The sequence below is a fragment of the Cheilinus undulatus genome, linkage group 12 (genome assembly GCF_018320785.1).
Source record: "Cheilinus undulatus linkage group 12, ASM1832078v1, whole genome shotgun sequence".
NCBI lineage: Eukaryota > Metazoa > Chordata > Actinopteri > Labriformes > Labridae > Cheilinus > Cheilinus undulatus.
This window is the reverse complement of record NC_054876.1, coordinates 33,614,549-33,629,385: the sequence shown is the minus strand read 5'-3', so window position 1 is coordinate 33,629,385 and position 14,837 is coordinate 33,614,549. Positions and strand designations below refer to the sequence as shown.

At 39.6% G+C, this 14,837-nt stretch overlaps 2 protein-coding genes across 5 annotated transcripts; both read right to left on the bottom strand.

Moving 5' to 3' along the window:
• Positions 1 to 768: 768 nt before the first annotated feature.
• On the bottom strand, positions 769 to 7,517 carry srsf1b (serine and arginine rich splicing factor 1b). Of its 4 annotated transcripts, XR_005992664.1 has the most exons (6): positions 7,089 to 7,506; positions 4,984 to 5,159; positions 4,733 to 4,905; positions 2,131 to 2,383; positions 1,720 to 1,811; positions 769 to 1,368 (listed from the first exon to the last, which is right to left on the bottom strand). XR_005992664.1 is itself a non-coding variant. In XM_041801031.1 (5 exons), exons 2-5 carry the CDS (start codon positions 7,277 to 7,279, stop codon positions 2,204 to 2,206), a joined length of 720 nt encoding a protein of 239 aa, XP_041656965.1. In that variant the 5' UTR covers positions 7,280 to 7,291; positions 7,394 to 7,517; the 3' UTR covers positions 769 to 2,203. The 4 variants fall into 4 exon arrangements, 1 of the variants encoding a protein (XP_041656965.1); XR_005992662.1 differs by having other exon boundaries at positions 1,720 to 2,383; XR_005992663.1 differs by having other exon boundaries at positions 769 to 1,811.
• A 1,361-nt stretch (positions 7,518 to 8,878) lies between these two features.
• pigs (phosphatidylinositol glycan anchor biosynthesis, class S) lies at positions 8,879 to 14,030 on the bottom strand. Its single transcript, XM_041801465.1, has 12 exons — positions 13,985 to 14,030; positions 12,828 to 12,967; positions 12,605 to 12,716; positions 12,426 to 12,515; positions 12,223 to 12,314; positions 11,650 to 11,890; positions 11,416 to 11,558; positions 11,022 to 11,136; positions 10,762 to 10,907; positions 10,497 to 10,597; positions 10,208 to 10,418; positions 8,879 to 9,605 (listed from the first exon to the last, which is right to left on the bottom strand). Exons 1-12 carry the CDS (start codon positions 14,001 to 14,003, stop codon positions 9,327 to 9,329), a joined length of 1,689 nt encoding a protein of 562 aa, XP_041657399.1. The 5' UTR covers positions 14,004 to 14,030; the 3' UTR covers positions 8,879 to 9,326.
• Positions 14,031 to 14,837: the final 807 nt, after the last annotated feature.

Genomic DNA, 14,837 nt, shown 5'->3' with positions numbered 1-14,837 from the left:
TTCTGTTTACATTTCAGATGTAAAGATGGTTGTTTAACATTTGTTTATTTCTTATGTCTGCTGATCCAAGGTTGTAATAGTTTGGGATTTTTCATTTTCATTTCAGTTCTTATTTTGCAAGAGTACTTGGTTTTAGTTTATTTTTTTATTAGTTTTAGATTTTCAGATATATCGGATACAAGTCAGAGCTGAGACCCAAAAAGGCCAGAAAAATAAACAACCTACATCTTGAAAATCTACTCAGAAAGAGTACTTTTATTCATCACTTTATTTCATATTATATCTTTTTGAATATGAATCAGTCTGATAAATGATCAAACAAAATGCACTCCAGTGGATTATCAGTTGTCAAAAATGCCTCATTTATCAAATGTGAAACAAACAAAAAGAGAACTTTTATGGCCATTTTTCTTGCTTGAACAGCTCAGTTCCAAAAACAGAATTTTCTGGCTATTTTTAGAGGTATCGGGCTTTACAGGGCTAAAATACTTAGATTTTAGTTTCATTTATTTTGTTAGTTTTTTTTCATGAGAATAACCATGATGCTGATCATCCCATTTGTTTTGTATGAAATAAAGCACTGTAGCTGGTTCAAAACATTAATACTGAAAATAACTTTTCTTTTTCTAAAATCTTGCACATTCCTGCTATAGCAATAAACTTCTTTAGTAGAAGAAATCTTCAAAGGATCCAATTTGCTGGTATTCAGCCGATGCACTTGTTCATGGTCACAATCATTTGTTGCACAAAGAAAACCAACAACACAAATTCTGTTATTGAAAGTTTTTATTAAAAGAGAATAAAGCTTTTAGATGCTGGAAATTATACTAAAGAAAATAAGAAATCATCCTCAGAAGACTTAAGAAGAAAAAAAAAAAATACAAACCAAATTTAAGTCACATTCCTTTGTTGTCTCCTGGTCCTCCCATGCCCTCCCTCCTTCCCACTATTTTCCACTCTCCTTAAGCGTGTAGATCCATTCTGCACATCCCAGCCCTCCTCTTGGTTTTGAGCCAAGCTTTGCCGCTTTATAATAATGGGAAAAAAGTAAGAATAAAATCCCTAAAAGTAATTGCTTGTCGCTATGCCATCAAATATTCTGTCACTGGTATATCACAAAATAAAGAAAAAAAAATTCGGTTAATTTTTTTTTTAATTTGCCAATTTAGTGTGAATTTAAATTTCACAATAACATTTCTGGTTTGAGGGGGCGTTATGTGGACAGAGCCTGGGGTCGGGATCCTCTCCCAGTAAAATGTTGCCGTGCTACTGCTCCATGAATCCATCCTGAAGCCTAAAACTAATCCTGATCTGATCCTGAATCCTGATCCAGCTCCGGTATGGGGAGGCAAAGAGCCCAGTCCAAACCTTCAGAATACCAGCAGAACCAAAGAGAAGGAGGCAAGTTAGAATCACACCTTCAGAGAATATTATGTAAATAAAATATCAATAAATGTATCTATGTGGGACTTTGAGTATAAAAAGAGACACTATCTTATAAACAATCCCCTCCAAAAAATAAAAAAATAATAACTTTGACTTTAGGTACTAAAAGATTAACGAAAGAAAAAAAAAACACCACAAACTTTGGGTCTCGAAATACAAACTTGAAACATCTGAAAACATCAAACAACAACACTTAGTTGTCAAGTTTATGAAAAGAAACTTGAGAGCCTTATAATGTAGATTTCACAGTTAGACAGGGCACAGCAATCATACCATTGGTGCCATATTTGACTCCTCCTCCTCCTTCTGTTTATCCTAATATGTACTGTTTCCTCTGTTCGTATCCTATCCTGATCCTCTGAACTCTACAGAGAGACACACAAGAAGGTCAGAGGACAGAAGTGTATGTATAAGAGAAGTAAAAATATTTTACAAATGAAACACGAAACATACAAGGACAAGCAAGAAGGGAAAAGTGTGGAGGAAAGACAATTAGCAGGAGGAAATGTTGATAAGAGGGGGAGAGGAAAAGAATAAGAGTGAAACAGAGCCAGAGCCATGCACACAAAAAACGATCTTCTGCATAAACCAAAGAAAAAAAAAAACGTAACTAAAGCAGAGGGAACAGGGAACCCAACAGAAGCCAGAGAATAGAGGGAACACAAGATGACCCGTAACAAGTACACAGGATTTGTTATGTGATGTGACGATTTCCTCTGCAGCTCTGAGGCACGTTTTTGCTTTGGTTGAGTTGAATTTAGGTGCGGGAACGAGAGCGGGAGCGGGAACGCCGGGGGGAGTAACGTGGAGACCCTCTGCCGCGTCGGGGGGAGTAGCTTCTTGATGCGCTCTTGCTTCTGCTTCGGCTGCGGCTACGAGAGCTGGAGCGACCGTAGCTGGGACCGTCCATCTTCACGCGAATGTAGGCCGTTTCTCCCTAAACATACACAGAAGTTATCAATGCCCTGTGAAGCAACCAGGTGAGTCTGCTAGATGTAAAGTCAAATCCATGTTAGATATTATTTTTTAGAAGAACATGACATGCCAAAGACAGACGATTCTTTACTCTGCCCGTTTACTGTTTCTAGAAATCATTATAAACTAGGGATACATTCAATTCAGAACTGATTTCACAATTATTTCAACAAAATGACACTGAAGGCTATTTGAAAAGGTTTCTTTTTTTGTTATCTGACAATAAAATAGCAAAATATCGTTCTTTTTTTTTTTTTTTTTACAAATATAAGTAATAGCTTTTAATCATTTGTTGAACAGTTCCAAAATCTAATACAAACTTTTAGAGCTCTAGAAAATCTCTTCTTTTACTCCTTTAAATAAACACGGTTGCACTTTGTCATAATCTTTTACACTGACACGCACAAAGTATTTAAAGGAGCCCTTCATGTTAAGAGATGTTGAGTTGAAAAAATTTAAATTATAGTTAAATTGGCGATGCACCAGGCCCCAGTCAGGCCAGCTAAACGGTGCTAAGGACTGGGAGATGCTGGAAGATTTGGGAGGGAAACTTGTTGTGCCACACTAATAAAAATGAATAACACAATCAAAATATAATCCTATCCTATAATCAAAATAAATTTCAAATATAAATGCATGGGCTGCACGGCAGGAAACTTCTTGCGGTTGCCTCACAGCAAGGAGGTTCCTGGTTCGCTTCCCGGTCAGGGCCTTTCTGTGTGGATTTTGCATGTTCTCCCCGTGCATGTGTGGGTTCTCTCTGAGTACTCCGGCTTCCTCCCACCACCAAAAACATGCTCATTAGGTCAACTGGTGACTCTAAATTAGCCGTAGGTGTGAATGTGAGCATGCCTGGTTGTCTGTCTCTACATGTCAGCCCTGCGACTGACTGGTGACCAGTCCAGGGTGTACCCCACCTCTCACCCAGTGACAGCTGGGATATGCTCCAGCCCCCTGTGACCCCGAATGGGATAAGTGCTATAGAAAATGGATGGATATAAATACATTTCAAGCCCATCATGATCTGTTTTAAAGCACAGAACATCCCTTCACTTTCCTAGATTCTATGATAATGTTTTTGTGTTATTATTTCTCCTATTACCTCAGGGAGGATGGGAGGGAGGGGGAGGAAAAGAGAGCGTACACGTGCCATAGAGCATTGGTTCCCAGTTAGACAGGGTACAGCAACCCCCCCACCCCCGAACCATGATAAAGCAGTTATTAAGTAGTTAATACAAAAGTCTTTTTATAAGAAAAGCATGCATAGGCCTTTTTAGGGGTTTATAAGTAAAACTATTAAAATTCTATGGGGATTTTTGATGGCAGTGTGTCACTTTTTCTTCTGTCTTGGGTCCTATGGGGGGGTCCACGTTTGTTAGGTACATATTGGGGGGGGGGGGGGGGGGGGGGACACTGCCATAGAGGAAAAAGACAAAAACTTCATCTGATTATCAGTCCTGATGCAATTCTGAAAATACTCCAATTACAACATCCAGCACACCTGTAAAAGTCATCTAATAAGCGACTTTAAACACAAGGTATAAGGCACAACAGCAAGTGTATAATGTGCTTTTTATCCACCCAATCCTAGAAGACACTAATATTAATTCAATAGAGTCAACATGTCTTAACATGCAGGGTTCAGATACTGAATTTTCCTAATTTTTTGTCCCCTTAAATGAATTCACAACTGGCTCAACATTTTAATCATAAGCCTAAATCCTTGAAACACCAATGCACAAAGTAATCTTTATGGCTTTGGCACTTGTTTATGCAAGCAAGTTTTCAGAGTTGATTTATTGTTGGTGTCTCAAACAGCACAGCATTGCTTTACATACCGAATTACGCTGGTAATGCTATTAGTGATGTTTATCAGTCTAGCAAAATTTGCACACTTGTCTTTTCCTTTTTCTACTCACCTAACATCTACTACTTTTTTAAATTGCTCACCTATGTGTTGCTTGTTAATTCTACTGCAAGGTATCATTAGATCACTTTTTTCAAGCAAGAATTAAAACATACACTAGATCAAAAACACTTACATACTGTATTCTACAAAATAAAAAGTCACTGAAGATCACTTCCTTCCTGGAGATAATCTTAAGTTCACAAAAACAGGCACATAAACCAGAGTTTATAATGCAAACCACCATAACATGAATCTCCAAACCTTACACTGGCCTTTACTTACTGCAGTAAATTCACTTACAGTCTTCACCCTTGCTCCTTTGAGAAACATTTTCAATTCCAACACGTAGTCCAAGAGTCATTCCTTATTAAATCTAGCCAGAGGCTGTAACCCTCTACGTACCTCATGGGAGCGAAACTTGGTGTTATCCAATTTACGAACAGCGTATTTCATGTCCTCTTTGCGGTCAAACTCCACTACCCCGGTGCCATCACGGTACACATCGGCATAACATACATCACCTGCCTCTCGCATGTGATCCTTCAGGTCCTGCCAGCTTCCACTGGGGGGAAGGCCTGATGGGAAAAAGAGAGTGTAAGACTCACACAGTCATCAACTGAGTTTAAATGTAAGCGGAGGCTTGCTGCATTCACCTGACACGATAAGCCTGTACTCAGAGCGTCTGGAGGGGGGACCTTGCCTTCCCCTCGGTGGTCCCATTGCTCCACCACCAGCTCCGCCTCCTCTTCCACCTCTTGGAAACTCAACACGAAGGCGGTAGCCATCGTAGTCATAACCATCACGTCCATAAACGGCATCCTCAGAGTCCCTGTGAAAACCAAAAGTAGAAGCGATTATTTAAGCTGCATCAGCTGAGCACAAACATGTTTCGTTGAAACATTTTAACCAGAAGCCCAATTCACAGTGCCATTTGAAGCCATGATATTTACAACCCTGAGATGTTTAGCCTGCTGTATTAATGTTGGGATGGTGTAATCGTGGGATAAGGTGTTCCCCTTTGGTGCAAACTTCAGAGGTAGTAACAGAGAGAACAGGATCAGCAGAGCCAGTACAGTGCAGCACTTGCTGCATATTGTGTAGGCATCTGCTGTGCCATGCTCTCTCCCATCTTGCAATGCCAATTGACAGATGAGGACACCAAATAGCAAACTGTTTCGGTGCAATACGAATGTCTCAAGGCCCAACAACAGTGAAGCTTCATTACGGAGCTATCACAGCGCTGTGGAAACACCCCAAGGCTGTTGGACTGACGATATCGTAGAGATTTCTCTAGCGTGGCAACTCTGGAGTTAAAACCACCACAGACCAGGGCTACAAAATTGGGAAAACATGCAAATAAATTTAAGAAAAGGCAAAAAAGCAGATCAGATTAATAAAGTAGGTTTATCTACATATATGAAAGAGCAGAACTGTACTCGATATTTGCATGCATTCAGTAATAACCACAAATGTGTGCCTCAATAACTAACAGATCACCTTTTCCAATGACTACACAACAAAAAAGAACATTTTTATGCTGTTAATTGTCTTATATAAAATACTAAAGTTCTGTAATTACAATGCCAAACGGGAAAAGTCAACCACAGTAAGGTTCACCTTTTTGAAAAAGCTATATCAGGCAAAGCTTTTATTGGACCTTGGTAGATGAACCTCTGATTCTGCTGATTTTGGCAACCCTGTGGACAAACATTACATCTTATCTCCCTGCTGATTTCTGTCCTGGACATTTGCACCCAGCAGCAGCAGTTGCAGGCATTCTGTATGTTGATTCTCTAGGTTGCTTTTGCAGATTTTAAAAAATAAGGCATCAAAATGTATTGCAGTCGGTCTCATAACCTGTGGGGATGCACAATAACCCCCCCCCCCCAATATCCATAAGCTAAAAAAATCAAAACTCCTACAGCTTGTACTGACGCTAATGTATGTACACAACTTTTTTTCCTTCTATTCAACACCTGTGCTAGAATTGATGTGCTATTGACATTATTTCTCTTAAAAATAGTAGGTTTGCGTGGTGGTTCCATCGTGCATCCCTAATTTTCACCTACCAAAAGGGGGCATGGCAGAAAGAGTTTGGGAGCCACTGGTCAAGTATATCAGCATTGACTGGGGTAAATCTGACACTGGAAGCACATCTCGGTATAACGTTGAACTACTATACCAGGACGGCCATAATAACCAGAGAGGGATGTCCTGCTGGGAACTTCTAAATTACAACCTAAGGGTCGTCGTAACTACTGCAGTCGAAATAAAAGAGAAGCTGTGGAGAAACTAAACACATTATTCAAATGAATACCGGGCAGTCAAAATTTAAGTTACTTTTTTCGATACTGTTATTCAAATGATTGCTAGCGCTTCTGAAATCCAACTGCATGAAAACAGGTGTTAGGATGAACAGAAACTATCAAGAACTGTAGGCAAACTAGAGCACAACAACTGAAATTGTTAAATTAGTAACATGGCAAAGATCAAATTTGCACAATATGGACAGTGTGAAGGAATGTACCTTACTACTTCTGTTAATAAAAATCAAGAATTTAACCAATATTAGATGCCTATGGCTTCTATTGTTGTTAGCGTGGTTACATATCAGGCATACATGTAATATAATTTTTACTAGACTGATATTATTATATAAAACACTGGTATTGTAACAGCCCTCGTTAATGTTTTATAACAGCATGTTTTGGTCTAACAAAGGGCTATCGAAGTGTGTGGGGGGGGGGCTGCAGGTCACCTCGGGTCCTCGAACTGCACGAAGGCAAACGGTGGTCCCGCTCTCCGGTTCTTCAGATCAATATCACGAATTACTCCATACTTGTGGAACAAATCCTCAATATCCTGTGAGCGGACGTCAGGTGGGAGATTCCCCACGTATATCCGACAGTCGTTATTCCCCGATGATCTACGGAAAGCTCCTCCAGACATGTTGGCACGAAACTAGCAAACAATTCAGAAAGTAAGCACACCTAAAGTCTCCTCCGTGGGAGTAAAAACAAAACACACTTATCGAAGCCACTGAATATTACAAGTTGTCGTTACATTCGGCGTCGGTTATTTTGCTGCAGCAGGAAAAATGCCTTAAAATGGATGTTTAATGTTCAAATTATCAAAAGCTAGCTAAAAGTTGCAGCTTGAGGTTGATTCCACCAACAATGCGCTCTACTACAGGGAAGCGAGGGGTCAGAGCAGCGTGTTTTAAAGCAGCACACAGCGCCCCTACTGCACGGGGGTAGACACTACAACCTCAAAAGGCAAATCCAGTCAAATATGCTACACATATGTCACATACGCTAGTATGAGAGAAAATTAGAGCTCTACACCTTGAAAAAATACATGTATAAATTTATTGATTGATTTAAAAAAAAAATCTGCATTTACGGACTTTTCACCTAGAACTAAGTTACAGAGTGCCCTGTGCAAATAATATAAAGAAAAAAGTCATTCATAATTGGTTCTCAACTAGTGGGATGGGGCCAAAAGAGCCATTTACAGCATGCCTGGAAAAAGTGGACAAAAATATGATGTGCTTTTATTTTGAAGGGCATGTCTCCATCCCTTTAATCCACTACATTTTTTGTTCTGTCTCAAGTCCAAACTGCACCATTTTTATTCAAATAATTTGGTTGAAATGGAAAAAATAGGGGCCACAGTTTGTGCTCAAGAAGCTCATGGTGGGTCCTGACACTAGACCAGCTGAATACCACTGGTTTATACTAATCCAGTTTAGTTTCTTTATCATTTTAAAGTCAGGTTGTGAACTAATACTACACTAATTCTTCAACTCACTACTGAATTCAATGTTTCTTTATATTATCTTTTACCACAATACTTGATAAATGTGTTCTTTGAGTTTCTTTGGCGTAGCTCTATTGTGATCTTTTTCTATAGCATGTTTGTGATATCGCCTTTATATGGGAAATATTTAAATGATGTAGTCAAAGACAAATCTCACCTTTTCTGTTCTACTCCCGCAATTAGTGCAAAGTCCCACCTACTAGTGTTATTAATGCAATATGGTTTGAAATCTTCAACTGATAGGTCATTTAGTAATAGCTTTGATTGTTTTCCCATTTGTGTCTTATCACATCACATTCATGTCATCAACTATTGGTACTCTTGGTAAATAAAAGAGGCAATTTATCTAAACTAGCAGATCGGGACCCAAAGTGGGTTCTGGAGATGTTTTTAGTGGGTCACAAATTTGTGCCTGGAAAACATAAGTGGCAAAAAGTATATATGGAAGTCCTAAGTAGTCATGCAGCCATATAGCCTATTTTACTGGACCCTGTGATGCTGGACCCTGAGGATAGACCAATAGAGAACCACTGATAAAAACCACATTAAAATGCTGTGTATCTGATTTCTAAAGCTGCAATTAAGACCCAGTGACCCAGACAGTGTATGATATTACAAATAAAAATTCAACCTTAAAGCATCAATAGAAAAGTTACTGGTTCTCCTGCAAGACCATTAAAAATCCACACATAAGCAAATTTCTCTGATGAAAATGGTGAGGGGAAAAAATTGGATTTTCTTATGGTTTTAATTGGGCAAAGAACCAAAACAATGAGCAAGTTTGCTTTGGCAAATGCTTATCCTGCAAATTCTTAAAGGTATAAGATACAATAGATTTATTTCATACCACAGGAACATAAAAAAAAAAACAAAAGTTACAACTTAAGCCTCAAATTTCAAATAACTTACAGTAGGTAGTGACATTCAAATATAAAAATCTGTACACATTTACAATAATTCAAGCTTCCCAGTGTTGTAGCCATTTGTAACAATCCTAAAATAAAAATAATTTATTACATGAAGAATAAAAAAATCACATCACATTTGAGAACCCCAAACCCCGGTGCTGCAGATAAGCCTGTCGTCATGCTTAATGTAAAGGCCACTCAATGAAAGAAAAGTTCATTCATGATACTTTTTGTTCAGATCTTTGCTCACATCTCTTCAAATGTCCCTCTCAATCCTTCTTTGCCTGCTTTTCTTTGCGTTTCTTTCTTGCCTCAGACACAATTTTCAGCAGCGACAGCAGGATAGGCACACACATGGGCAGGAAGAGAGGGATGTAGATGGCAAACTTCTGATCATCGGGAAAGTAAAGGAGGTGAAGGAGAGATGGGTCAAAGAAGGCTCTCTCTGATGCTAGGATGGCCTCTTTACTGTACTGCAGAGCAAAGCCGAGGTTCCCGGCCTCCAACTCAGCCATGGCCAGCTGCAGGGATGTGACTGCACTGGACACCTGAGAGACGGGAACAACAAGGAAATGTTAGGCACAATTGAGGAAATTATAGAAAGAAGTATGAAGTAATTAAAACATTTGATCAACTACTTCAGTCTAGTCTGGCTCTGGGGTGCCAGAATTCACTATCTGGCCTCCTCTAGTTGTTGAAGGGAAGTTCTCGGTCTACATACACTATATGGACAAAAGTATTTGACCATACTAGCTATTCTGGTGTTTCAATCAGACCTGTTGCCATCACTGTATACAATCAAGCACTTAGCCATTTGCAAACACTCATTATACAAAATTTGTCGTTCTGAAGAGCTCAGTGACTTCAAGCGTGGTGCTGTGATGGATGTCTCCCTTTTAATAAAACTTTGAAATTTACTTCCTGCTGGATATTCCACAGACAACATATAGTGATATTATTGCAAAGTGGAAGTGTTCAGGAACAACAGCAACTTAGCCACGAAGTGGAAGACCACCTTTGTGATGAACTGGAATGGAGATTACGAGCCAGGCCAGTGCCTGACCGCATAAATGCTCTACAAAAAGAACGGGCACAAAATCCCACAGAAACACTTCAAAATCTTTCTTTTACAGGGCATTTTGTATCTTACCTGTTCAGCAATGTTGTCATTGATGACAATGTTGCCTATCTGGTCCAGCAGCTGTGCCAGAGAGGTGATGGTGGTGGTTGCTGTTGCAACATTTTCAACAGTTCGACTCCACATGAGACGATCAAGCTCCCAGTCAGCGAGTCCTGCACTGCCGCACTGCGCAATCAGGAAGCCAGGGGGTGGCGTGGAGGACTGCACACCTAGCAGCAGTCTGACCCAACATGGATGCAAAAATTAACTCATGAAGGCAGGGAAAGAGATAACTGATGCACTAAGGGTGTCAGATTACCGAAGCTGTGCAAGAAAGACTCCCATGACTTTGGCCATGTTGATGTTGACGTCCACAGGTAGCTCTACATCTGGTCCAGAGACACCATTGACATTATAGACCTATACAGACATAAACAGAGATGTTTTTATTATCATTGTTATCATCACAATAGTAGGGATGCCAGATAGAGACACTGCATTGCTGAGATGCTATTGTTCCTTAAAATATTCAGTTATAACTATTTAGACTATTGTCCCCTTGTGTTGCTGTTAGGTGATCTTACCATGATTCCGCCCCACCGTGGAGAATGAAATGCATTAGAAGTCACTTCCTTCTTCTGGTGGTCCTGAATGTATAAGGGGGAATGTGCAGCATCAGGAACATAAAGAAGAAAGTTCAGCACTGGGTTGGAAGATGCAGCATTAGAGCCTAAGTAAGAAACAAAATAATAAACAGATGAGAAAAGTTGAATGAAATTATCCCCGGAAAACTGTTTGAATTTGGACAAACGTTTAAAACATCCAGTGTGTGTTTTCTTTTTACCAAGTCTGGCTTCCACAGGGTTGATGACATGAGCCAGGCTGTCACAGTTGAGTGTGTAGCCGTTGCGGCTGCTGTCAAATCGAGGGTTGACACCGAGCACAGTGTAATACAAGGTCTGGAAGAGATTCAAGTACATCAGCACGACTGCTGCTGCTAATCACATCATTTTGTATACTTTTTAAACTAGCGTTTAGTTATTGAATAACAGTTCATTTGTTTAAAGGTGAATTCATATTTATTTCACTTGTGCAATTTTTGTTGGTTGATGTACATATAGATGGGCAGGTAGAAAAAATGGACAGGCACTGGGAATGTAAATGGTTCTAATGCCAACTTCAGAAGGAATGCAGACAATAATCAATCATTGTAAGCCAGTATAAGCAATAAACAGTACCTGAGAGTCGATGCTGAAGTTGGCCAAAGGGGACAGTTTTGTTAGCAAAGGTTGGATGTAAGTCTCCACAGCACCCTCTATGTCCCAGTACAACCGATGTGACTTTGGGTCTGGGTTAAGCAGACTAAAGGTTATCTCATAACCTAAAAGAGAACAGACATAGCCAGATTGAAGCTTATAGTAAATGAAACACAAGCTGCTTCACTGTATGGCTGGGCTGAAACAAACACTGACCTGGGCTGGATTTAAAGGCTCTCATACTGTCAGCAATACTCTCTTTGTTGCCAGGGCTGGGGCGCACTCTGTTGCTGAGGGCAGCGGTGATATCAGTGTTGCTAAAAGACATCACCTGAAGCACCTTCTTGATCCGAGGCTCCAGGTGAGCTAGCAGTTGCTCTAGCGTCCTGCCTACTCTCATCTGCGCGCCAATTCGTAGCAGAGCTGTGCGTTTTTGTCCGATATAAACATCCGTATCCTGCAAGGGAAGGTGCACTAAGTCAGTATGGCAGTTCTTTTAAACAAGAAGACTATAGAACTCATTTTATTGTGAATAAGTATATTATTACACACATATAAGTTATTATTTCTATATTCAGTTGCAGTTTCACATTATTTGAGAAAGGCTTTCCTTTCACGTAAAAGAACTTGACTCCACAGAGATCCATAAACTTAGCACAAAAAAGCAAACCTAATCCCTTTAAAGGGAAATACTGACAGACTTTAACACTTATTTACATGAATACATAATGAGTTAGAAATAAAAGAGAAGGAAAAGGGTCACCAATAAATAAAAACAAGTGCTTGTACCTCAGGCAGCAGTGAAGACATCTCTGGGATCACGTATACAACTAAAGAACCACATGGACTCTCACTGAGCGTGTGCAGAGATAGATCAGCCTCTGACGAAGGACATGAGAGACAGAGAGAAATGACTTTTGGATTTTATTTTAACAAAAATGCTAGGCTGTGAGGAACGGCACGCTATATATGAAAGGCAGATATCACCCCACCTGCTGCAGTGGGCTGGTTCAGAGCATCCTCCTCCATGATTGTAGCTGTGCGGTACTTTGTCTCATACCTGTACCTCAAAGATGTTCTCTCTGGGAGAAAAAAATAATAATTCAAACAACTCAACTTTCAGTCCTCATATACCACTGTATGTTGACAGAAAGACGATGTTGATCATCACCATCTACTATATGTTCATCATCCTGTGTCAGCGTCAGCGGGACCTTCTTCTGCTGTTCTGGTGTCACAGTTCCACGTGCAAACACAACCTCCACATCAGCACTCAACTGCAGCTACAAAAGACAGAAATACAGAGGGAGGCATATTTAAAAGGAATCACTTTCTGAAAGTACAATGTAGAGCAAGGTAAGGGTGTGTTTTAAGCAACAAGAAGGAATACAAACCTGCAGAATATCTAACTCCTTTATCTGACTGACAGGCAACCAGGCACGGTATGTTTCAGTTGTTCGCCACCACAGAGGGACTCCGATAATGATGACCACTGCTGCTATGGACAGAGCAGCAAGCTGGCCACGTCTGCGCTCTGACAGGTGCACGGAGACAAAAATTATGCTCAGGCATTACTATGTTAGTTATTGTGATGATAGAAATTAGAAAGTGCAAGATGTTTTTCTATGATGCCCCAAGGACAGATTTATGGGTAGATTTACTGTTTTTACATTAAAGTTATGAATAGGGATTTCATGATAGCAGGATCTTAAACTTCAGTAAACTAGTAAAAATCAAATGACAATGATTTATTTGCTACCACTACAACCAAAATTTAAATCCTAGGCACTCATTATGGGATAACATGTTTTGGATCATCACATTTCAAGAAAATTTTAGTTCAAATTAGGTAAAATGCAGCACTTTACCTGGAATTCTTTATGGATTCATTTCCCTTACAAAACTGTCTTATGAAAAATATGTAGGTTTTAATTTTGGATGCTTTTCTACGACATAGATCAGCCTTTCCCAAACTTCAGTGTGCCCAATTTAAGACCTGAAAATCATCTGGGGCTCACCAAAACCCTTGTACGATCATAACGAGACCTGGACATATACCCTTTATCTATCACAGTTTCATAAACAGGAAATTTCAACACAAATGTTCTGCTTTCAGATGCATTAACATTACTCGGAAACTGTAGGGTCACTGTATTTTGTGTTACTCAGGCCTCCGCAAAGTCACTTAATTTTCTTTTCCAATATTTGTCTGAATAAATGTACTTTCAGGGGATGATTGATAAAAACTTAAAGCAGTTGTTTTATTGTGACTGATAATAAAATAAACGAAACCCAAAACACAGATTAACAACGCTAAAACTGCTGTTCTTCAGTTAGGGCATCACTGCAGCAGCTGGACATGCTAACAGTAGCTAGCTGTTAGCCGCAGAGGTTCATGACATGAAGAAACAATGTCCGCGAGCAGGCGCCACAATAACCAAAGTAAGTGTTGAATACGTTTAACAAACTGTTGTTTGCGGCTTTGAGCGCTGTTTATTTTCAATACAAAAGACTATACTTAATAAGAGATAACAGTTATGAATACACTCACCCACTTCCGTGGTAGCCATTGCTGTCAGTGAATGGAATGGGGTGCGTTTGTTGAAATGTCCCACAGCGTCATATAGGTCACGTTACCGAAGGCTGAACGAAGACTTAGAAAGGAACCGTCTAACCGGCACAACCCGGTGAATATATTTAGGGTAAAACTGCAAGCTGCGCAGACGTCAGACGCAAAAAATATAATGTTAAGATATTCTGAACAAATTTATCATTATTGTATTTTATATTAATGAATGCTAGTTTTTGTTTATCTCTTTGGCTGCTCTCGTCATTAAGGAATTAATTGTAGGGTATCTTCTCCTGCAATAAAACCCTCGGTGGGGTTTTAACTGCAAATTTTGTTGTTTTCATTTGTAAAACCCTTTTCAACTTATTTCTTTATATTGAAATCCTGTTAACACGCATTTCAGCTTTAGAGAATGAGAATGTATCTCACTTCCTAGGGGTATTTTAAAATCAAACACTGAAAACTGATGTAAACATTCAGAATTTCTCCAGTTTATTAAATTTATAGATCCAGTCAGAGTGATAGAGAGTATATTTCAAAAGTTCACCATAAAAGCAGGCACAGATTCACAGCTTCTGGCTGCACCAGAGTCTGCTGGAGCAGGTGGGAGGTCAGAGCGTTACTAAAGGCCCTTGAGTGATTACAGGCTCTGTTCTTTCACTTTGATTGATTAAGCGGATCCTTGAAAAGGCTGAACCTTTAAGCCACTGCTGCAATTTTTGGCTATCCTGTTATCCAATATAAATACCTTAAGGTTCATTGGGTTGTCATTACATAAGATTCAAAAGAAGGATATTGACTTAGTAATATGTGTTAAGATCACGGACCAAACCTT